The 23,292-nt window shown below is 36.6% G+C and overlaps 1 protein-coding gene and 1 pseudogene across 5 annotated transcripts in view; one reads left to right on the top strand and one right to left on the bottom strand.

The window, feature by feature from the left end:
* Nucleotides 1–23,292, top strand: part of RPAP2 (RNA polymerase II associated protein 2) — a 99,689-nt gene that overhangs the window by 3,071 nt on the left and 73,326 nt on the right. For all 5 annotated transcript variants that reach the window (XR_006962742.1, XR_006962745.1, XR_006962744.1 and 2 more), the window contains exons 3-6: nt 144–258; nt 9,544–9,642; nt 9,968–10,033; nt 11,932–12,020. Coding sequence is in view for 2 of the 5 variants with exons in the window: in XM_047083670.1 (XP_046939626.1) it covers nt 144–258; nt 9,544–9,642; nt 9,968–10,033; nt 11,932–12,020 (369 nt within the window). In the remaining 3 variants the exon portion in view is untranslated. The remainder of the gene's footprint in view (nt 1–143; nt 259–9,543; nt 9,643–9,967; nt 10,034–11,931; nt 12,021–23,292) is intronic.
* Nucleotides 1,669–2,482, bottom strand: LOC124515725 (receptor expression-enhancing protein 4-like; annotated as a pseudogene).

Below are 23,292 nucleotides of genomic sequence, written 5' to 3'. Positions count from 1 at the left end.
ATTCATCACAGGTAGCAGCGTTAAAAAATATAAATTTAAGTAGCAAAATAGCACATTATGTTTGTGCTGTATTATAAAACAAAATTGGCTGTGATAAAACTTGTAAGTAGAATAACTTAAGTTTTAATTTTATTTAATTTTAGGAAAGCAGAACTAGAAGCAGCTGTGAGAAAGAAGATTGAATTTGAGAGAAAAGCTCTACATATTGTTGAACAGCTTTTAGAAGAGGATATTACAGAAGAATTCCTAAGGGAGTGTGTATGTGTTAAATTGGGAAATTATTACTTTTGTAGTTTTAGATCTTTAAATCTGTGCAATATGAAACTTCCTTGTATTGTCAAAATCTTTGACTCTCCTCTCAGTCACTAGATGCAGGTAGTGTGCTATATAACTCATACATTTTAAAATAATCAACTATTATGCATTCCTTGTTGTATAATGAATTTAAAATGCACTAATGAAAAACAACATGCATATTTTACCCCTTAATAGTAGTTCTTTAAACAAGTCTGCTAATCTCACTTGATTTTTATCACTTTGCACTAATCATCCCAACGTTATTTTCCATATTCTGTGTGTTTCCTATGTTAGTAACAGAAGGTTGTTATTTTTGTTAATGTAATTCTATTAGTTTTGATATTTTAAAAACTTGGAATATAGATCATTTATGATTTAACGTATAACAGGATTGCAGTCTGCATTAAAAGTTTTTTCTTTAACAACTTTATTGCACTAAAATTTTGAATGGAAATTTCTCTTATATCCTCATAATCCTTAGCAAAATTAAAAAGAAAATTAAAACTCTGAACTCCCATTGCAAAAATAATTATTAATGTGGCTCAGAGATTTTTCTAAATAAGAGGAATATAAATATGAAGATATATATACTTTTTAAATTCTGGTGCTTTACTATAGTCTTTGTTTTTTATTGTTGCTTTTGGTTTGTTTCAAGTTGTTATTTAAATTCTATTTAGTTAATATGTAATATTGATTTCAGGAGTAGAATTTAGTGATTCATCACTTATATATAAACCCAGTGCTGATTATAACAAGTGCCCTCCTTAATATCCATTACCCATTTAGCCCATCCCCTTCCCACCTTCCCTCCATTGACACTCAGTTTGTTCTCTGTAGTTAAGAGTCTCCTATGGTTTGCCTCCTTCTCTTTTTTTATTCCCTTCCCCTATGTTCATTTGTTTTGTTTCTTAAATTTTACATGTGAGTTAAATCATGGTATTTGTCTTTCTCTTCTGACATTTCACTTAACATAACACACTCTAGCTCTGTCTGCTTTGTTGCAAATGTCAAGATACAATTCTCTTTGATGGCTGAGTAATATTCTTTTGTACATGTATACACATATATGTGTATATATACTTATGTATATATGTATGTATGTATGTACGTATATATATATATATATATATATATATATATACACACACACACACACACCACATCTTCTTTACCCATTTATCAGTTGGTGGTCATTTGGACTTTTTCCATAATTTGGCTATTGTTAATGCTGCTATAAACATTGGGGTACTTGTGCTTTTTTTTTTTTTTTTTCACTTTTATGTATTTATTTACCAAAACTTGCATAAACCTGACCTCATTCACCAACACAAAACATACAACCAGGACACACACACACACACACACACGCACTCAAAGGCCGTGGAAGAGGCTGTCAAGTACTTTGAAGGACAGGAAGGAATGAACACAGCTGGGGGGACTTTTGATTTCAGTTGCAGTTGGGAAGGGCACTGGTCCCACACACCGGGAAGGTAGAAGAATGAGAAAGATAATAAATAGAATCCTGGGCCCAGCTTGCTTTGGTACATTACAGGTATAGTCCTGTGCATGGCCCGGGCAGCACCCAGCCCTTAGCCAGCAGCAGGAGCCAAGGAGGCAGAGCCTGAGCAGCTGGTGCAGGCAGGTCAGACATGCAGCCAGAGGTCCCCTCCAAACAGCCCCTGGTGCTCCACAAGGCAAGAGGTAAGACTGAGCCAGGCTCTGAAGACCCTCGCTGTTCATGTCTGAGGAAATGGTCTTTTTCCTTTTCTGAACCCTCAGTGAGTGCGAAGTGCCCTCCCACACGGGTGGCTTCCTCTTGACCACACGCAGGTTCTGGCTGCAGCTCAGAGGCTTCTCTCGGGGTCAGGCAGGTGGCTGAGAGACTGCCTCTGTACCTGACCAACACTCATCCTCAGTGTCGCTGTCCTGCAGGCCCCCTGCTCTATAACTGATGGGCGGCCTGAGGTGAGGTACCTGGTCCTCCAGGTAGAGGGGATGCTGGTGGGCAGGGGCATCAGGGATGGAGTGCAGGTCCTGCATGGAGAAGCTCCGCAGCCTTCCAGCCAGTGCACCCTGACTCTTGGTGGTAGGCTGTACAGCAGTCGAAGCAGCAATGTTGAGACCCCCGTTTCCCAAAGCTGAGCATCGTCTCATAGCTGCATTCCTTGGCATGCACGATGCAGATATTTTGGTTTTTTGTGCAGTATTTTTGTTTCCTTTGGGTGAATACCTAGTAGTGCAATTGCTGAATCATAGTACTTCTGTTTTTACCTTTTTCGAGGAACCTCCATACTGTTTTCCAGAGTGGCTGTACCAGTTTGTGTTCCCACCAACAATACAAGAGGGTTTCCCTTTCTCTTCATCCTCACCAACATCTGTTGATTCTTGGCTTATTAATTTTAACCATTCTGACAGGTATGAGGTGGTATCTCATCGTAGTTTTGATTTGTATTTCGCTAATGATGAGTGATGTTGTGCATCTTTGCATGTGTCTGTTAGCCATTTGGATGTCTTCTTTGGAAAAATGTCAGTTCACGTCTTCTACCCATTTCTTCACTAGATGATTTGTTTTTTGGGTGTTGAGTTTGAGAAGCTCTTTATAGATTTTGATTACTATTTATCAAATAGGTCATTTGCAGATATCTTCTCCCATTCTGTAGGCTGCCTTTTAGTTTTGTTTCCTTCGCTTTACAGAAGCTTTTTTATCTGGATGAAGTCCCACTAGTTCATGTTTACTTTTGTTTCTCTTGCCTCTGGAGATGTGTCTAGTAAGAAGTGGCTCCAGCCGAGGTCAAAAAGGTTGCTGTCTGTGTTCTCCTCTAGGATTTTGATGGTTTCCTGTCTCACATTTTAGGTGTTTCATCCATTTTGAGTTTATTTGTGTGTGTGGTATAAGGAAGTGGTTGAGTTTCATTCTTCTGAATGTTGCTGTCCAATTTTCCCAACACCATTTGTCAAAGAGACTGTCCTTTTTCCATTGGATTAGTTGCAAAGATTAGTTGACCATATAGTTATGGGTCCATTTCTGGTTTTCTGTTCTGTTCCTTTGATCTATATGTCTGTTTTTGTGCCAGTACCATACTGTCTCGATGACTATAGCTTTGTAATGTAGCTTAAAGTCTGGAATTGTGATGCCTCCAGCTTTGCTTTTTGTTTTCAAGATTGCTTTGGCTGTTTGGGGTCTTTTGTGGTTCCATGAAAATTTTAGGATTGTTCGAACTCTAAAAAATCTTGGTGGTATTTTGATAGGGATTGCATTAAATGTGTAGATTGCTTTGAGTAGTATAAACATTTTAACAATATTTGTGCTTCCAATCCATGAGCATGGAATCTTTTTCCATTTCTTTGTGTCCTCTTCAATTTCATTCATAAGTTTCTATAGTTTTTAGAGTATAAATCTTTTACCTCTTTGGTTAGGCTTATTTCTAGGTATCTTATGATATTTTGTGCATTTGTAAGTGGGACTGATTCCTTAATTCCTCTTTCTACTGCTTCATTTTTGGTGTATAGAAATGCAGTCAATTTGGGGGGACACCTGGGTGGCTCAGTCAGTTGAGCCTCTGACCTTGGCTCAGGTCATGATCTCACAGTTTGTGAGTTTGAGCTCTGCATCGGGCTCACTACTGTCAGTGTAGAGCTGGCTTCAGATTCTCTGAACCCCTCTCTCTCTGGCCCTCCCCCACTCATACTCTCTCAAAAATAAACAAACATTAAAAAAAATAAAAAGAAGTGCAACATTTCTGTACATTGATTTTATATCCCGTGAGTTTCCTGAATTCATGTATCAGTTCTTGCTTTTTTTTGGTGGAGTCTTAGGTTTTCTACATAGAGTATCAGGTCATCTGCAAATAATGAAATTTTGACTTCTTTACTGCTTGTGATGCTTTTTATTTCTTTTTGTTGTCTGATTGCTGAGGCTAGGACTTCTAGTATTATATTAAATAATAGCATTGAGAGTGGACATCCTTTTTCCTGACCATAGAAGAAAAGCTCTGTTTTTACCCATTGAGGAATATTAGCTGTGTGCCTTTTGAACCACCCTGCAGCACAGGAATAAATCCCACTTAATTGTGGTAAATAATTCTTTTAACGTTATGTTGAATTCGATTTCTTAGTGTCTTGTTGAGAATTTTTGCATCCATGTTCATCAGGGCTGTTGGCCTGTAATTCTCCTTTTTAGTGGGGTCTTTGTCTGGTTTTGGAATCAAGGTATTGCTGGCCTCGTAGAATGATTTTGGAAGTTTTCCTTCCATTTCCTTCCATTTCTGTTCCAAATTGTTTTGGAACAATTTGAGAAGAATAGGCATTAACTCGTCTTTAAATGTCTGGTAGAATTCCCCTAGGAAGCCATCTGGCCCTGGACTTCTGTGTGTGGGAGATTTTTCATTATTGATTGCTTTTTTTTTTTTTTTTTTTTTTTTTTTTTTTTTTTTTGCTGGCTGTGAGCTTGTTCAATTTTGTTTCTTCTTATTTCAGTTTTGGTAGTTTTTGTGTTTTAGGAATTTGTCCATTTCTTCCAGGCTGCCCAATTTGTTGGCAAATAATTTTTCATAATCTCTTATGATTATTCGTGTTTCTGTGATGTTGGTTGTGATCTCTTCTCTTTCATTTGTGATTTATTTGGGTCCTTTCTTTTTTTGATAAGTCTGGCTAGGGGTGTATCAATTTTATTAGTTCATTCAAAGAACCATCTTCCTACTTTCATTTATCTGCTCTACTGGGTTTTTTTGTTTTGTTTTGTTTCTGTATCATTTATTTCTGCCCCAATCTTTATTATTTCGCTTCTGCTGGCTTTTGGCTTTATTTGCTGTTGCTCTTCTAGCTCCTTTAGGTGTAAGGTTAGATTGTGTATTTGAGATTTTTCTTGTTTCTTGAGGTAGGCCTACATGGCGATATACTCCTCTTATGGCCGCTTTTGCTGCATCCCAAAGGTATTAGATTGTTATGTTTTCATTTTCATTTGCTTCCATGTTTTTTTAAGGTTTATTTTTATTTATTTTGAGAGAGAGATAGCAAATGTGGGAGGGTTAGAGAAAGAGGGAGACAGCAGGGTCCATGCTGTCATCGCAGAGCCTGATGTGGGGCTCAAACTCACTAACCCTGAGATCATGACCTGTGCTGAAGTCAAGAATTGAATGCTCAACTGACTGAGCCACCCAGGCGCCCTGAGCTTCCATGTATTTTTTTTATTCTTTCTTTCATTCCTGGTTATTCAATTTATTGTTTAGTAGGATGTGCTTTAACCTCTGTGTATTTGTGGTCCTTCCAAATTTTTTTCTTTTGGTCGCTTTCAAGTTTCCTAGCATTGTGGTTTGCAAATACGCCTGGAGTGATCTCGATCTCTTTTTACTTGTTGAGAGCTGATTTGTGACCCAGTATGTGATATATTCTGAAGATTTTTTATGTACACCCAAACGAAAGTGTATTCTGCTTTAGGATGAAATGTTGTGAATGTATCTGTTAAGTCCACCTGGCCCAATGTGTCATTCAAAGCCATTGTTTCCTTGTTGATTTTCTACTTAGATGATCTGTCCATTGATGTAAGTGGGGGGTTAAAGTTCCCTACTCTTATTGTATTGTTACCAATGAGTTTCTTTATGTTTGTTATTATTTGGTTAATATGTTTGGGTGCTTTAAGTTGGGGACATAATTATTTACAATTATTAGATCTTGTTGGGTAGACCCTTTTATTATGATACAGTGCCCTTCGTCATCTCTTGTTACTGTCTTTGGTTTAAAATCTAGTTTAAGTATGGCTACTCCAGCTTTCTTTTGACATCCATTAGCATGTCATGATAAATGGTTCTTCATCCCCTTACTTTCAATCTGCAAGTGTCTTTAAGTCTAAAATGGGTATCTTGTAGCTAGCATATAGATAGGTTTTGTTCTTTATCCATTCTAATACTGTCTTTTGATTGGAGCATTTAGTCCATTTATATTCAGAGAGATTATTGATAGATTTGATTTAGTACCATTGTATGATTTGTAAAGTTATATTTCTGGTGATGTTCTCTGTTCCTTTCTAGTCTTTGTTGCTTTTCGTATTTCTTTCCCACTCAAAAAAGTCCCATTTAATATATCTTGCAGGGCTGGTTTAGTGGTCATGAACTCCTTTAGTTTTTGTGTGTCTAGGAAACTCTTTATCTCTCCTTTTCTGGTTGACAGCCTTGCTGGATAAAGTATTCTTGGCTGCTCTTTTCCCATTCAGCATGTTGAATATATCATGTCACTCCCTTCTGGCCTGCCAAGGTTCTGTGGAGAGATCTGCTGCTAACCTTATTTGTCTTCCCTCTTAGGTTAGGAATTTCTTTTCCTTGCTTTCAGGATTCTTTGCTTATGTCTGTACTTTGCCAATTTTACTACAGTAGTCTTAGTGTTGGCCTGCTTTTGTTGATTTCGATGGGGGTTCTCTATAGCTCCTGGTCTTGGATGTCTGTTTCTTTCCCCAGATTAGCGAAGTTTTCAGCTGTAATTTGGTCAAATAAACTTTCTTTTCCTTTTTCTCCTCTCTTCTTTTGGGACTCCTGTGATACTAATGTTACTATGCTTTATGGGGTCACTGAATTCACTAAGTCTACATTCCTGATCCAGTATTTTCCTTTCCCTCTTCCTTTCAGCCTCATTATTTTCCATAATTTTATCTTCTATATCACTTATTTGTTCCTCTGATTCTTCCATCCTTGTGTTCATTATACCAGTCAGTTTTGTATCTCAGTTATAGCATTTCTTATTTCGGCCTAATTTTTAGCTCTTTTGTCTCTGCGGTAAGGGACTCCCTGGTGTCTTCTATGCTGTCTCAAGCCCAGCTAGTATTCCTATGATTATTGTTTTAAATTCTGGTTCAGGTATATTACTTATATCTGTTTTGATTAGATCCTTGGCCATGACCTCTTCTTGTTCTTTCTTCTGGGATGAATTTTTCCATCTTGGCATTTTGTCTAGGTCTCTGTCTTCTCTGTGTTAGGAAAGCCTGTTATGTGTCCTGCTTCTAACAGTAATAGGTGTGTGTATTAAGAAGAGGTCATATACTGTCCAGGGCCTAGCACTTCAGGAAGTGTTTCTGGTGTATGCTGTGTGCATTCTGCCATTGTGTTTTGGGTGCTCTTTCTGTCCTCTGCAGAATTTCTCCTTGTCTGTAATGGGGAGTGTTTGTACCTTGTCCACTGTGTGATTAGTTTTAAGTATTTGTGTTTTGGTCAGCTTATTAAGAGTATAGATCCTGTTTCCCCTAGAGCTGACACTTTGCAGCATTCTGTGGTTAGTAGACTTGGTGGGTGTGGAGGACCGTTGTGCTGGTCTTCTGGGAGGGTGGCCTGCTGCTGCTCTGACTCTCAGACATAATGACCCTAGTTCAGAAGCACCTGAAGAGCTCAGGGAAGACAGGACTTGGTGTAAGCAGCTCAAGCCTCTACTGTGGGCTCTTTACTGCTCACTGAAGTCCATCCATGCTAAATGGCATCAGCTGGCTCTCTAGTCCCCAGAGAGGGGAGTTTGTACCCACCACTGTTCAGGAAGTGCTCACAGAAGAGCAAACAATCTCCCGTCATTTGTCCCAAGCATTCCTCAGATCTCTTCCTTCACCCTGTCTGTGTCCGACTCATCTGCCCATCTGGTGGTGCAGTGCTACTATGGTTTATCTCAGGTGCGATGGCTAGGTTTCAAAATTCCATATTTTATGCACCCAGTGTGGCATGGACCTACTCTGATCCTCTGGGGAAGGGTCTCACAACACTGGGCCTGGTGCCAGTTTGTCCCAGAAGGGCAGTGGCACAAATTCACTGGGCTTGAAGTTTATGGTAAAACACAGCAAAAAGCCACCGTCCAGGTTAGCTGCCCTCCACAGCTGTCTCTGTTCCTATCCTAATGAATGGGGCGGCTCAGTGGTACCTGCCGGCCCTCTTGTCCCTGGAGAGGCAGTGCTACCTCTCCCAAATGCACTCCAAGAGGGGAAACTGTCTCTGCCAGTACAACCCAGGGCATCCTCAGACCATGCTCTCTGCTCCCTGGCCTCTGCCCTCCTTCTCCACAGGAGCACCGTTGTGCCCTACAGCCTCCACCCCAGTGATGGGTCAGACTTCTAAAACCAGACTTTGAGCTCCACTGCTTGTAAAAACTTAGGATAATCAGCCCCTCTCTTTTTCCCCATCAGGGGTTTTGGCAAAATGTTTTCCTTGTGCAATGCCCTGCATCCTGCTCATTCCCTGTCTTTCTCTCCTTTCTCCTAATTAGGGCTCTCTCCTTTCTACAGCACCACTGATTATTTTCTCTCCCAAATCACATCTTCGCCCTTCCTGCCTTCCACAATATGTCCTCTTTTCTCCCCCTATCTGTGCATCTTATTCTCTCAGTCCTAAGATCGATTTCCTGGGTGTTAAGAATGATTTGATATTTATCTAGCTGTGTTCCAGGGATGTGGTAAGCATAGGATCCCCCTCCTGCTCAGCCATCTTGACTCCTCCCCTCTAATGTGACAGTATTTAAATTGATACATGTAACTACATCAGAATCTGCATGCATGATGCCACTAAAAACAAAGACAAACCAGAAATGCTTCATTTGAAACAAATACCTTATATCACTCTCAATAAAAAGTTGTTCAGTCCCTGGGAAAACAGAAAAACTTGTTCAAAAGTGATCTCAAAGTTATGAAACAAGAGTTGAGATTTGAACGTGAAGATATCAAAGAAAGTATTTGGTGTTAGCTTATAAGTACCATCTCACCAGTCTCCTATACACATTTTTCAGAAACTGGAAAATTTTGCACAAAAATTTGTCAGGAATCACAATGACACGTTTGATACACTTTGTTTTTTAAGACTGTGCTTCAAAAATAGGTAAATTATATTTTATTTTCCATGGTTTATTTTTTAATATTTTTTTAAATAAAATAAACTTTTCAGTATTTTGCTTTGGTATAGCAATGACTATAGCACCAATTCTTTTTCCTGCCTCAGAATTACTTCATGAAGTACTTACCTACAACGATTCATAGTCTCCTGAGACAGAAGTTTTTTTGGGCTATTTTTGTTTGTTTTTTTAATAGCTAACATTTTTGAGTGCTTACTGTTTGTCACATGTTTTTCTACGTTTATTACCTTTATTTTCTCCTCTTATTCTAACATCATATTTATAAGATAGACTGTTATTATCCCGGAATTTTCAGATGAGCTCTGTGAGGCTTAGAGAGCTGATAAATGAACTTTTCTAATAATCTAGTGGGGGAATGCCCCTCTCATTTCATTATAGGGGAAGTTCATCACACCTGCTCACTACAGCGATGTCGTGGATGAGCGTTCTATTATCAAGCTCTGCGGTTATCCTTTATGTCAGAAAAAACTAGGAATTGTAAGTAATTTTTTTAAATAGAAGCTTTAGGGGCACTTGGGTGGCTCAATTGGTTGGGTGGGTTGTGGGATTAAGCCCCTCATCAGGCTCCCCTGCTCACATGCTCTCTCTCTCTGAAATAAAAAAAAAATAAAGTATAATAAAGTAAAATAGAAGCTTTAATTTTTTATATTTAACAAAGTACTTTGTAGATAGTACAAGAAATGGAACTGAGGTCATGAACTAATTACCTGAATTAACCAAAGATTTGTAGATGATTTAATCTTACAACAAAGTTTATGTTTATTACTTGAATTCTTCTTAAGCTGTACTTTCTTTTCTTTAGGTACCAAAACAGAAGTATAAGATTTCTACCAAAACCAATAAAGTCTATGATATTACTGAAAGAAAGGTAAGCTTAAAGGCTTTTTTCAATGTGGCAGTTAATTTTTAATACACTAAATGGAATTCTAAAAATAATTGTTTAGAAGTTTGCCTTTTAGATGGTTGTCATGTTAAAAGTTTATTTGTGAATATTGCCTTCAAGGTGTTAGAAAAAACTGCTTATGCTTTAATTAATATTTGGACGTTTAAAAATTAAAAGTGTATACCGGCACAAATTCAGGCAAGTCAGTCATGGAATAGAATAGAGAGCCAGAAACAGATTAACCACATATGAGGACACTTTATATGTGACAACAGGAGTATTGTAGATCAGTAGAGAAAGGATGAATTTTTTTTTAAAAATAGTACTGACAGAAGTAGTTATCCATATGGAAAAAAATGGAAATTGATCCTTATTTCAGTGTACATAAAAAAAATCAATTTTAGGTAGGCTACAGACTTAAATTTAAAAGATAAACATCTTTTTGAAGAGAATATGGGAAAGTATCTTTATAAAGTCAGAGAATTTCTTAAATAAGATAGAAATATTACAGACCATAGAGGAAAAATTGATGTTTTCTACATTAAAATTAAAAACATTTGCTTATTGGAAGTTTCCACAAAAGAGTGAAAAGATGAGATAAATTAGAAGGAAATGTATTTCTCACATATAACTGACTAAAGATTCATAACCAGGAAAAGACAGAAAACCCTGTAGAAATTTTATAGAAGGAACTTGATAATGAAATATGAAAAGATGCTCAGCCTTATTAATCAGGGGAAAAGCAAATAAAAACATTGATTTACAGTCTCCAAATTAGCAAAATTATAAAAATTTGACAATATTAGAAACTCTTTAACTGCTGGTTAAATAAAATTGGTGCAACTTTTTTGAGAACTTCTTTGGTATTATCTAGTAAAGTCAAGTTCACACATTTTTTATGACCAGGCTTTTCTATTCTTGGTATATATTTTAAAGAATTTCTTGCCCATTTCTTCCTAGTTGGGTTAACAAAATATATGATATACTATCATTCAACCTTTTTAAGGAAGGAAATACTGACACACGCTACAACATGGATAAACATTGAAGATATGATGCTAAGTGAAATAAGCCTGCACAAAAGGACAAATATTAAATGATCCCACTTACATGAGGTAACTAGAGTAGTCAGATACATAGTTATGAATGTAGAATGGAGATTATAAGAGGAGGCACAAATGAGTTATTGTCTAATGGGTGTACAGTTTCAGTTTTGCAAGATAAAAAGAGTTCTAGAGATGGATCATGGTAATGGTTGTACTACGGTGAGAAGGTGTTTAATGCCGCTGAACTGTAACACTTAAAAACAATTTAGATGGTAAATTTTGGTGTATTTGACCGCAATTTTTTTTAATTTTAAAAATTCTTAAAGTGCTTATAGTCACATTGTAGAGATAGCAGAAAAGTTAGAAACAACTCAATTATTCATAATAAATAAATGGTAATATACTTACACAATTGAATGTAATGTATATATAAGCCACAACTACAAAAATCTGAAAACTATAACTTGGAACAAAAAACTCAGAGAACATAACAATATGATTATATTCAGACAAAGTTTAAAATTGGTTGAAACTAAATGGTATCTTTTGTAGGGATGTTTCTATAGATAGCAAAACTAAAGGAAAGCAAGGGAATAAGGAACACAGAATATGATAGTGGTTACCTCTGGGGAATGTCGAAAGTAATGCTATCCAGGATGGACACATAATAGAGCTTCAGAGGTACTATACCTTATTCTTACCTTGGTTGGTAGATTCATGGGTTTTCATTATTTTCTTTGAACTTCATGTTTATGTTTTATACTCTCTTCTGTACATAAGTTAGTTGTGTTTCACAGTAAGAAAAAAATAATTTTCTGATTTTAAAATGTTTTTCAGTGTTTTTGCAGCAATTTTTGTTACAAAGCATCTAAGTTTTTTGAAGCACAAATTCCTAAAACTCCAGTATGGGTTCGAGAAGAGGAAAGGTAATTTAAATCATTATATATACATTTGTTCATATATTCCAATAATTTCTTTCTACTTTTTGGGATGTATAGAGAGTAGTTGTAGTTTCCTAAGAATGTTACCATCATACACATTTTCATTGTGGAGAAATGGTTATATTTTTAGCTTAGTTATTAAGGATTTTACACTTAAAATCAGAAAGTAAATATAAAAGTTGTTTCTTTGTTGTTTTAATCACAACACCTGAAATTTGCTTTCTGCTATGCAAATTATTTCTATTAACCCTATTAATATTATAATTCTAGAGTAAGAATGTTAAAGTTTTTCAGGATACTAAAACTGAGGATCCACTGAACTTGTTTTGTTGTTAGAAAACTATGTACTAAGGTTAAAAAGTTCAGGTAACTAATTCATTCAATCTTTATTAAAAATCAGTACAGTATTTTATAAATTTAAAGAAATCCAATTTAATTTTTAGCAAAATGTTTATGAATATTCCTGGGGTTTGCCACTTGGGAAATGTTTAAACATTTACAACATTTTAGTAGTTGCTGAATTTGAGAGAAAATTTATTATTGAGGGACAAATGCCATAATACAGTAAAGGTAACAAAAATTGTTATGTAATCAAACTGTATTGTCTAAATTCAGACAAGCTTAAATGAGATAAGGTCTCAACTCATGCTTCATAAAGAATATTATAACACAAGGCAGTGTTATTTGTGGTATCAGTGCTAAATAAACTTAGTGACATAAATGTAATGTGATGCGAGGTAACTAAAGATATTTGCCTTAAAAAAAAAAAACACCTCTTATTAAAGTCTTATCTGATGCACAAGGTAGTATGAAACCACTGTAGTTTGAACTAGCATCAGTTGTACTGATGACAGTCCCTTTGTTGGCTGACACCTTTGCCTGCAGATCCAGTGCTGTGTGGTTTAGAATATGTAAAACATACCACCCTATAGCCTTTGTTAATTGAATTACACATAGTGAAGACTAAATTGTTCACTATTTCTCCACTAGCCTTTCTTATTTGAAGAATAAAGGTTGTAGCATTGTCCAAGGTGAATGGGAGCTACGAGTACTTTCTTAACTATCACTTTTTGTCTCTTTTACTTTCCTTTAGAGAAAGAGAGCGCAAGTGGGGAGAGGGGCAGAGAGAGAGAGGGAGAGAAAGATTATGAAGCACACTTCACTGATGAGTGTGGAGCCTGACATGTGGCTTGATCTCATGACCCTGAGATCATGACCTGAGCTGAAATCAGGAGTCAGACACTCAACTGACTAAGCCACCCGGGCATCCCTTTTTTCTCCTTTCCTAGCATTTCTTTGGCTAGATCTGCTCATCGCCTTTTCAACCTTATGACAGCTACACATATTGCTGTATTCTATTCCCCAGCTGTTAAGACCACTGTTTCCTTAAGTTATCCCTAACTTTGTTTCCAGTGATATCTTCTCTACTTGCTACTTTAGCTCATCCTCATCCATGCTTCAAAACCATTTACCAAACTACCCTTCCTGTCATCTTTATATTCTTCAGATGTAGTTATTGGTACTTGCTTTAGCTAATTGAAAATAGTTCTTCTCTCTAACCTTTTTCTAAAATCTTATTCTAATATGTTCATAATACCCACCTTTCCTAGAACATGAAGGTCTGTCACTTTATTTGTAGTTCTTGAAATTCTACCTTATCTATATGCCCTTCCCTACCTCACCAAAAAAGAAAAATGAAAATGGCTTTGGTTTCCCTCAAAAAACCATTTTAATTTACATGCAATGTTTGTAGTAAGTGCTTAGTACTGGCAGGCTGTCCATACCTGTACGAGCACACACACACACTTAATGAAACTCAACCTATGAGTTTAAATTGAAATTTTAATTGGATGGCATAATAAATATACAAGTGAAACAAATTTGTACTTATTCTAATGGGGACAAGTATTGGGGAGCCATCAAACACTTTTGAACAGAATTTGATCTGACATTGATGTACAAGATGAGTTAAAGAAGAAAGGATCATAATTAAAGAGCTGAAAGGTCCTTAGAAACAATTTAATCTAACATCTTTATCAAACAATCTCAGAAAAATTAAATATATTTCTTAAGCTTGTGATAGGTTCTGAACGTTGCTAGGATTCTATTATATTTCTCTTTGATTTGAAGTAACCAATAATCTATAAATAAACATTTGTCACAATGTACATAGTATTAACTGTAGCCCTTATTTATGTGTAATACTTGTCAGTATATAATCATATTAGTATCTTTTATATTTGGTTGCGTGTTACTTTAATTTATAAATTCTTATGGGCATGAATTATGTCGGTTTATTTCATGAATCCACTAGAGGTCACTGTGTCTTCAGAGGATGTTTATTTTATGTGTTCTAATAATCAGAATTCTAGAATTCATATTATTTTAAAGAGCTTTTCTAGCTGTTGCACATACGAGCTCTACAGAAATGTGACTTTTTTTTTTAATTTTCTTTTTTTAACGTTTATTTATTTTTGAGACAGAGAGAGACAGAGCATGAACGGGAGAGGGTCAGAGAGAGGGAGACACAGAATCCGAAACAGGCTCCAGCCTCTGAGCTGTCAGCACAGAGCCCGACGCGGGGCTCGAACTCACGGGCTGCGAGATCATGACCTGAGCTGAAGTCGGCCGCTCAACCGACTAAGCCACCCAGGCGCCCCCAGAAATATGACTTTTAAAGAAAGTCTCTTCGCATATAGTATGGGGTATAACACTTCAAAACCTATCTCCTTTAAAGGGGAAAAATGGTTTCTTTTAAATGGCAGCATTTAGTATGGCAGAGATGTTTTTAATTAGCTTAAAGTAAGCCATCATCATAATAACTTGCATCACCTTCATAATTAAATCATAATCATAATTGTTTTATTGTTGATTTTATTTTATTGATATTAATAATTATTAAGCAATTTTAAATTTTAAAAATAAGAGCAAAATTTTAAATCCACTCAAAGAATTGAGTATTTTATTGCAATGATTTCCAAAATTTTTGACCACTATAAGTATATTTTATGTTATGATTCAATACACATGTAACTGAAACAAAGTTTTATAAAATGATATTTATCCTCATTACTTGAACAGCCTGATACTTTCTACTCTATTGCTTTTTTCCTTTTAATGTTTATTTATTTATTTTGCGAGAAAGAGAACAAGCAGGGGAGGGGTAGAGAGAAAGGGAGAAAGAGAATCCCAAGCAGGCTGTGCTGTCAGGACAGAAGCAAATGCAGGCTCCATTCCATGACCTCGGAATCATGACCTGCGCTGAAGTCAAGAGGCAGAAGCCCAGTTGCATAAGCCATTCAGGTGCTCCTACTCTGTTGCTTTTTTTTTTTTTTTTTTAATGCTGATAGCAATCCACTTAATTGGTTGGTCAATTCTAATATGCAGTTTTAAAATTCTAATATGCAGTTTTAAAAGTACTCTTGGAGCGCCTGGGTGGCTCAGTCGGTTAAGCATCTGACTTTGGCTCAGGTCATGATCTAGCGGTCAGTGAGTTCGAGCCCCACATTGGGCTCTATGCTGACAGCTCAGAGCCTAGAGCCTGCTTTGGATTCTGTCTCCCTCTCTTTCAGCCCCCCTCCAGCTCATGCTTTATTCTGTCTCTCAAAAATGAATAAACATTAAAAAAAATTTTTTTTTAAGTACTGTTTTGTTGTATCCAGCTTAGGTTTTTAGTTGTTTCACTATAGGAAAGTCTCTTATCAACACTAAGTCTCAGTTTCCTCATTGGTAAAGTAGAAAGTTGCAATTAAACTCTTAGTTCCCTTTAGTTCTAATGTTTTGCAGTTCTGAGTCAGTCAACTGCTACTGCAGTGAAAGTTTCCTAGATAGGAAATGTCTTATTTATAAAAAGTGGTGAAAATTGGGGCGCCTGGGTGGCGCAGTCGGTTAAGCGTCCGACTTCAGCCAGGTCACGATCTCGCGGTCCGTGAGTTCCAGCCCCGCGTCAGGCTCTGGGCTGATGGCTCAGAGCCTGGAGCCTGTTTCCGATTCTGTGTCTCCCTCTCTCTCTGCCCCTCCCCCGTTCATGCTCTGTCTCTCTCTGTCCCAAAAATAAATAAACGTTTAAAAAAAAATTTATAAAAAAAAAAAAAAAAAGTGGTGAAAATTAAAATTGTAAGCATAAGACTGGGAAAATTTTGTAGGGAAGTCTGTCTCATTTAAGAATTTAGAATAAATGTTACTGACTTGAATAATTTGAACTCTTCAGTCTATAAAGATAAAGGCTGATGAAAGATTGGAACGGAGTTCTTAAATTATGAAGAAACCCAGGAATATATTATAGCATGTTCAGAACAACTTGAAGTTGGCATCTTCAGGGACACTATGATCTTCCATACTCTTTGGAAACAGAATGTTGAATTTGACTCAATTTAGTCTTATATTGTTATGAAAGCTAATATAAATTTATTCACCAGACTCCAAAATACTAAAATCTTTAGTGTCCCTTAACACTGCTAAGATACTATTTTATACCATAGAAGGCTGTGTATCTCATTGCTTAAAATGTGTAAGTAGCTTTAAGAAGGATATAGAGAAATTCATGAATTCTAGCTCCATACTTCTATTGAGGCTTTGGAGTCGGAAGGTGCCTTAGAGGTTTTCAAGTCCCTCATTTTTATTATTAAGATATGAAAAAATATGTGGAGTGTATCTTCAATGTCATGAAGAACAGCAGTGCTTCTCCCAAAATGTCTCCTGATGCCGTGTCAGAGACAGAACATTGACCTAGATGGACTGGGTCATGACGCAGTATGATGCATCTCATGTTGTGAGTTAGAAATTTTTCACCCACTTGGTGGCCAGAGACAGACCACATATTTGTTCCTCTTAGACAGTACGCTCATTTAGATAGTCATATAGTTCCATTTATAAATCCTGTTTTGTTCACTACAGGCTCTGACAAATCTTTGAAGGAACGCGGTTTCTTTGTAACTTAAAAAATCAGGAGTTAAAACTAAGAAGGAAGGACAAATGTTGAGAATCAAATTATAGTTTAAAAGATCAAAATGGGGTGAATGGCTAATGCTGACAGAGCTAAAAGCGCCATCATGTGGCCCAGAGTAGGGGATTTTCACACATGCTTCTTGGCAATAAACAGTATAATCTCAGAGGTGCGGAAGCCAAAAACCTCTGCAGAACAACTTCTCTAACCTCTTCCTGAACAGCCACTTCTGTTGCTGGGTGTACAGAATAAAAACTTGTCTTAAAGACGTTTTAACATGTCTCATATTATATTTGAAAAATTTCCACCACAGGGGGGAATTGTAGCCTGCTGCTTTTGTTGGTTTATGTATAGTACACATATTCTGAGTGATACAAACACATATATGTGCATATATACACACAAGGTTATTTGGCACAAGTTATTTCTAGTTGTAGATTTATATTGCTAAAGTTGCAGTTAATCATGTAATTTATACTTCGGTGAAAATAACATTAAAATGTTTATGAAGAAGCAGTTTGAAGGTATTCTTTAACTAACATGATTATTTTTGTTTTTTAAGTTGAGGTCCTATCAGATTGAGAATAATCCGGGGCAATGTAAACTTCGAGGGGAATGGAAGATACATAGAACAAAGAGAAATGGCACTTTTGCAGTGTCTGGGTGGCTCAGTCGGTTAAGGATCCGACTCTTGGTTTTGGCTCAGGTCATGATTTCACAGTTCGTGAGTTCGAGCCCTGCACTGAGCTCTGTGCTGACAGTGTGGCGCCTGCTCTGGGTTCTCTCTCCCGCGCGCGCGCGCTCTCTCTCTCTCTCTCTCTCTCTCTCTCCCCCCCATGTGCTCTTTCTCCCTCCAAATAAATAAATAAACTTAAAAAAAAAAAAAAAAGAGGGGCACCTAGGTGGCTCAGTGGGTTAAGTGTCTGACTTCGGCTCAGGTCATGATTTCATAGTTCACAGGTTTAAGCTTTGCATCGGGCTCTCAGCTGACAGCTCAAAGCCTGGAGCCTGCTTTCAGATTCTATTTCTCCCTCTCTGTCCTTCCACCACTTGTACAATCTCTCTCTCTCTCTCTCTCTCTCTCTCTCTCTCTCTCTCAAAAATAAACATTAAAACGTTTTGAAAAGAGACATGGCACTTTTAACAAATAGCTTTTGAATTTCATTTAAGGATAGAAAAGAATGCAATATAACTTAGTGCCTCATTCTTTCTAAACAGCTATAGCAAAACAATAAAACTGAATTTTTATATTGAACCTTTCATTTAATAACCTTATTAAGTGCCAATCTAATTTATTTTAGTGTCACATATTATTCTCCATTTTACAGACTGGGTATCAGGGAGACTGTTAAGATTACTCATCAAATATCTAGAAACAATGTTCAATATAGTTTTCTTTACCTGAAGTAAGAAAAATGAAACAAAGGAGGGGAAAATGGTCACTTGTAAAGTATATTGAGTTCCTATGAGAAAGATTAAACAAAGGTAGTACCCTCACAACTTTTTAAAGTCTTTTTTCTGATTTTACAGGCAGCATGTTGTAGAAAGAGCTTGAACTTTGAAAGATCCAAATTTGAATCCTAGATATACTAGTTAATTGCTTAACCTCTCAAAACTTCAGATTCCTCATCTGTAAAGAAAAAAAAAGCCATAAGTTATATGAGGATTAAGTGAAGTTGTATAAAAAACAGCTAGGACAAAGTGTGGGTAGATGAAAATATTCTGGAAATGGATGATGGTGATAGTTGTACAAAAATACGAATGTACTTAATGCCACTGAACTATAATTAAAAATGGTTTAAATGGTAAATTTTATGTAATGTATATTACACCACAAAAAAAAAAAAAAAAAAAAAAAAGAAAGCCAAGGCCACCTACCATATGGTAGGCACTTTGTATATTCTGGCTTTCCCCTTACCTTTAGAAATTGAGGGTTTGTTTTTTGTTTTTTTTTTTTCTTAATTCTTAAGTGTTTTTCCTTAAATGTTGTTATGTAGCTGGGTATTTCTCATAAAATTATCTTAAACTGCATTCATGATTCAGAATAGTGTTTACATTTTGATTATCTCTTAATTCAGCCATACATAGACTTACTCTTATATGGGCTATTCTACCTCCAAGATCTTGAAATAAGAGCTTCCCGTTGTGACCACAACCTCTATCTCATCTACAGCTATCACTCTTGAGTATGCTTTGTAACCTCATTTTGACCTCCTGTCTCTACCTTAGCTCTATTCTTCTAGGTTGGACAGACTTTCATTAAATTTGTTTTCTTGAGCTCCACAGTCAGCAGTTACAGTATTGTCCATTCAAACAATCCCAGATTCTTTCTCCCTTAACCTTCTACCATGTCTACCTTCCCAAGTGACAGTCATCTTTTTTTTTTCTTTTAAAATGTTTATTTAAATTCTAGTTAGTTATATAGAGTGCAATATTGGTTTCAGGAATAGAATTAAGTGATTTATCACTTACATATAACACCCAATGCTCATTATAACAAGTGCCCATCACCCATCTAATCCACGTCCCCACCATCAACCCTTAGTTTGTTCTCTATTGTTAAGAGTCTCTTATGGTTTGCTTCATTCTCTCTTTTTGTCTTCTCCCCCCCCTTCCTATGTTAATCTGTTTTGTTTCTTAAATTCCATTTATGAGTGAAATCATATGGTATTTGTCTTTCTCTGACTAATTTCGCTTAGTGTAACATACTCTAGCTCTATCCACTTGTTGCCAATGGCAAAATACTCTTTTGATAACTGAGTAATATTCCTTTGTATATATACGTATACCAGATCTCCTTTATCCATTCATCAGTCTTCAGTAGTCATTTGGGCTCTTTCCATAGTTTGGCTATTGTTGATAATGCTACTGTAAACATCAGGGTGCATATACCCCTTCAAGTCAGTATTTTTGTATCCTTTGGATAAATGCCTAGTAATGTGATTGCTGGATTATAGGGTAGTTTTGTTTTTGCCTTTTTGAGGAACCTCCATACTGTTTTCCAGGGTGGCTGTACGAGATTGCATTCCCAACAGTACAAGACGGTTTCCCTTTCTCTGCAGCCTTGCCAATACCTGTTATTTCTTGTTATTAATTTTAGCCATTCTGACAGGTGTGAAGTGGTATCTCATTGTGGTTTTGATTTGCTGCTGATGAGTGATGATGTGCATCTTTTCATGTGTCTGTCAACCATTTGGATGTCTTTTTTGAAAAAATGTCTGTTCACGTCTTCTGCCCATTTCTTCACTAGATTTGTTTTTTGGGTGTTGAGTTGGAGAAGCTCTTTATAGATTTTGATTACTATTTCTCAAAAAGGTCATTTGCAGATACCTTCTCCCATTCTGTAGGCTGCCTTTTAGTTTTGTTGTTTTCTTCGCTTTACAGAAGCTTTTCTATCTGGATAAAGTCCCATTAGTTCATGTTTACTTTTGTTTCTCTTGCCTCTGGAGATGTGTCTAGTAAGAAGTGGCTCCGGCCGAGGTCAAAGAGGTTGCTGTCTGTGTTCTCCTCTAGGATTTTGATGGTTTCCTGTCTCACATTTTAGGTGTTTCATCCATTTTGAGTTTATTTGTGTGTGTGGTATAAGGAAGTGGTTGAGTTTCATTCTTCTGCATGTTGCTGTCCAACTTTCCCAACACCATTTGTTGAAGAGATTGTCCTTTTTCCATTGAATATTCTTTCCTGCTTTGTTGAAGATTAGTTGACCATGTAGTTGCAGGTTCTTTTCTGGGTTTTCTATTCTATTCTCTTAATCTATATGTCTGGTTTTGTGCCAGTACTATACTGTCTTGATGACTACAGCTTTGTAATGTAGCTTAAAATCTGGAATTGTGATGCCTCCAGCTTTGCTTTTTGTTTTCAAGATTGCTTTGGCTATTTGGAGTCTTTGTGGTTCCATGCAAATTTTAGGATTGTTTGTTCTAGCTCTATGAAAAATCCTGGTGGAATTTTGATAAAGATTAAATGTGTAGATTGCATTAGGCAATATAGACATTTTAACAATGTTTGATTCTTCCAGTCCATGAGCATGGAACGTTTTTCCATTTTTTCGTGTCCTCTTTAGTTTCCCTCATAAGTTTTCTATAGTTTTCAAAGTACAGACCTTTTACCTCTTTGGTTAGGTTTAAATTTTTTTTTTTATGTTTATTTTTGAGAGAGAGAGGGAGAGGGAGAGAGAGAGATGGAGTGTGAGCAGAGGAGAGGCAGAGAAAGAAGGGGAACACAGAATTTGAAGCAGGCTCCAGGCTCCAGGCTCCACACTGTCAACACAGAGCCTGACGCAGAGCTTGAACCCACAATCTGCGAGATCATGACCTGAGCTGAAATCGGACACTTAACCGACTGAGCCACCCAGGTGCCCCTCTTTGGTTAGGTTTATTGCTAGGTATCTTATAGTTTTTGGTGCAATTGTAAATGGGGTAGATTCCTTGATTTCTCCTTCTGCTGCTTCATTATTGGTATATGTATTAATGCAACAGATTTCTGTACATTGATTTTTATATCCCATGACTGTGCTGAATTCATGTATCAGTTTAGCAATTTTTTGGTGTAGTCTTTCAGGTTCTACATAGAATATGATGTCATCTACAAATAGTGAAACTTTGATTCTTCCTTGCTGATTGTGATGCCTTTCTTGTTGATGTTTTTCTTGTTGTCTGATTGCTAAGGCTAAGATTTCCAGTACTTTGTTAAGTAGTAATGGTGAGAGTGGACATCCCTGTCTTATTCCTGACCACAGAGGAAAAGTTCTCAGTTTTTCCCCATTGAGGATGATATAAGCTGTGGGTCTTTTGTATATGGCCTTTCTGATTTTAAGTTTCGTTCCCACTATTCCTACTTTGTTGAAGGTTTTTATAAAGAATGATGCTGTATTTATTTTGTCAAATGCTTTTTCTGCATCTGTTGAGAGGATAATATGGTTCTTATCCTTTTTTTTTTTTTTTTAAGTTTATTTACTTTTGGGAGAGAGCATGCAAGTGGGATAGGATCAGAGATAGAAAGAGAGAATCCCAAGTACGCTCTGCACTGTCAGCATAGAGCCCGACATGAGGCTCGATCCCACGAACTGTGAGATCATGACCTGAGCTGAAGTCATGCTTAACGGACTGAGCCACCCAGGCGCCCCAGGTCTTATCCTTTATTTTATTAACATCGTGTATCACGTTGAGTAATTTGCAAATATTGAACCATCTCTGCAGCCCAGGAATAAATCACACTTGATCATGGTGAATAATTCTTTTAATGTACTCTTGGGTTTGATTTGCTAGTATCTTTTTGAGAATTTTTGCATACATGTTCATCAAGGATATTGGCCTGTAATTCTCCTTTTTAGTGGGCTCTTTGTCTGGTTTTGGAATTAAGGTATTGCTGGCCTCGTAGAATGAGTTTGGAAGTTTTCCTTTCATTTCTATTTTTTGGAACAATTTGAGAAGAATAGGTATTAACTCTTCTTTAAATGTCTGGTAGAATTCCCCTAGGAAGTCATCTGGCCCTGGACTTTTGTGTATTGATTTTTCATTACTGATTACGTTTCTTTGCTGGTTATGGGCCTGTTCAAATTTTCTATTTCTTCCTGTTTCGGTTTTGGTAGTTTCTATGTTTCTAGGAATTTGTCCATTTCTTCTAGGTTTTGCCCAATTTGTTGGCATATAATTTTTCATAATCTCTTATGATTATTTCTTTTTCTGTGGTTTTGGTTATGATCTTTCCTGTTTCATTCATGATTTTATTTATTTGGGTCCTTTCTCTTTTTGATAAGTCTGGCTTTGATAAGAACAAGCTCCTAGTTTCATTTACCTGTTCTACTTTTTGTTTCTATATCATTTATTTCTGCTCTGATCTTTATTATTTCCCTTCTGCTGGCTTTTGGCTTTATTTGCTTTTCCTTTTCTAGCACCTTTAGGTATGTGGTTAGGTCTGTTTTGAGACTTTTCTTATTTCTTGAGGTAGTCCTGTATGGCAGTATACTTCCCTCTTATGACCACTTTTGCTGCATCCCAATGGTTTTGAACTGCTATGTTTTCATTTTCATTTGCTTCCATGTATTTCTTTATTTCTTCTTTAATTTCCTGGTTATCTCATTCATTGTTTAATAGGATGTTCTTTAACCTCTATGTATTTTGTGGTACTTCCAAATTTTTTCTTGTGGTTGATCTCATGTTTCATTGTGTTGAGGTCTACAAATATGCATGGAATGATCTTGATCTCTTTGTACTTGTTAAGGGCTGATTTGGACCCAGTATGTGATCTGTTCTGGAGAATGTTCCATGTGCACTCAAAAAGAAGGTATATTCTGCTGCTTTAGGATAAAAT

This window comes from Lynx rufus, unplaced genomic scaffold (genome assembly GCF_022079265.1).
Source record: "Lynx rufus isolate CCGP_SWC_20201006 ecotype Redwood Valley unplaced genomic scaffold, mLynRuf1.p SCAF_2, whole genome shotgun sequence".
Lineage (NCBI taxonomy): Eukaryota > Metazoa > Chordata > Mammalia > Carnivora > Felidae > Lynx > Lynx rufus.
The sequence above is the reverse complement of the archived record's forward strand: the minus strand, read 5'-3'. Positions and strand labels throughout refer to the sequence as shown.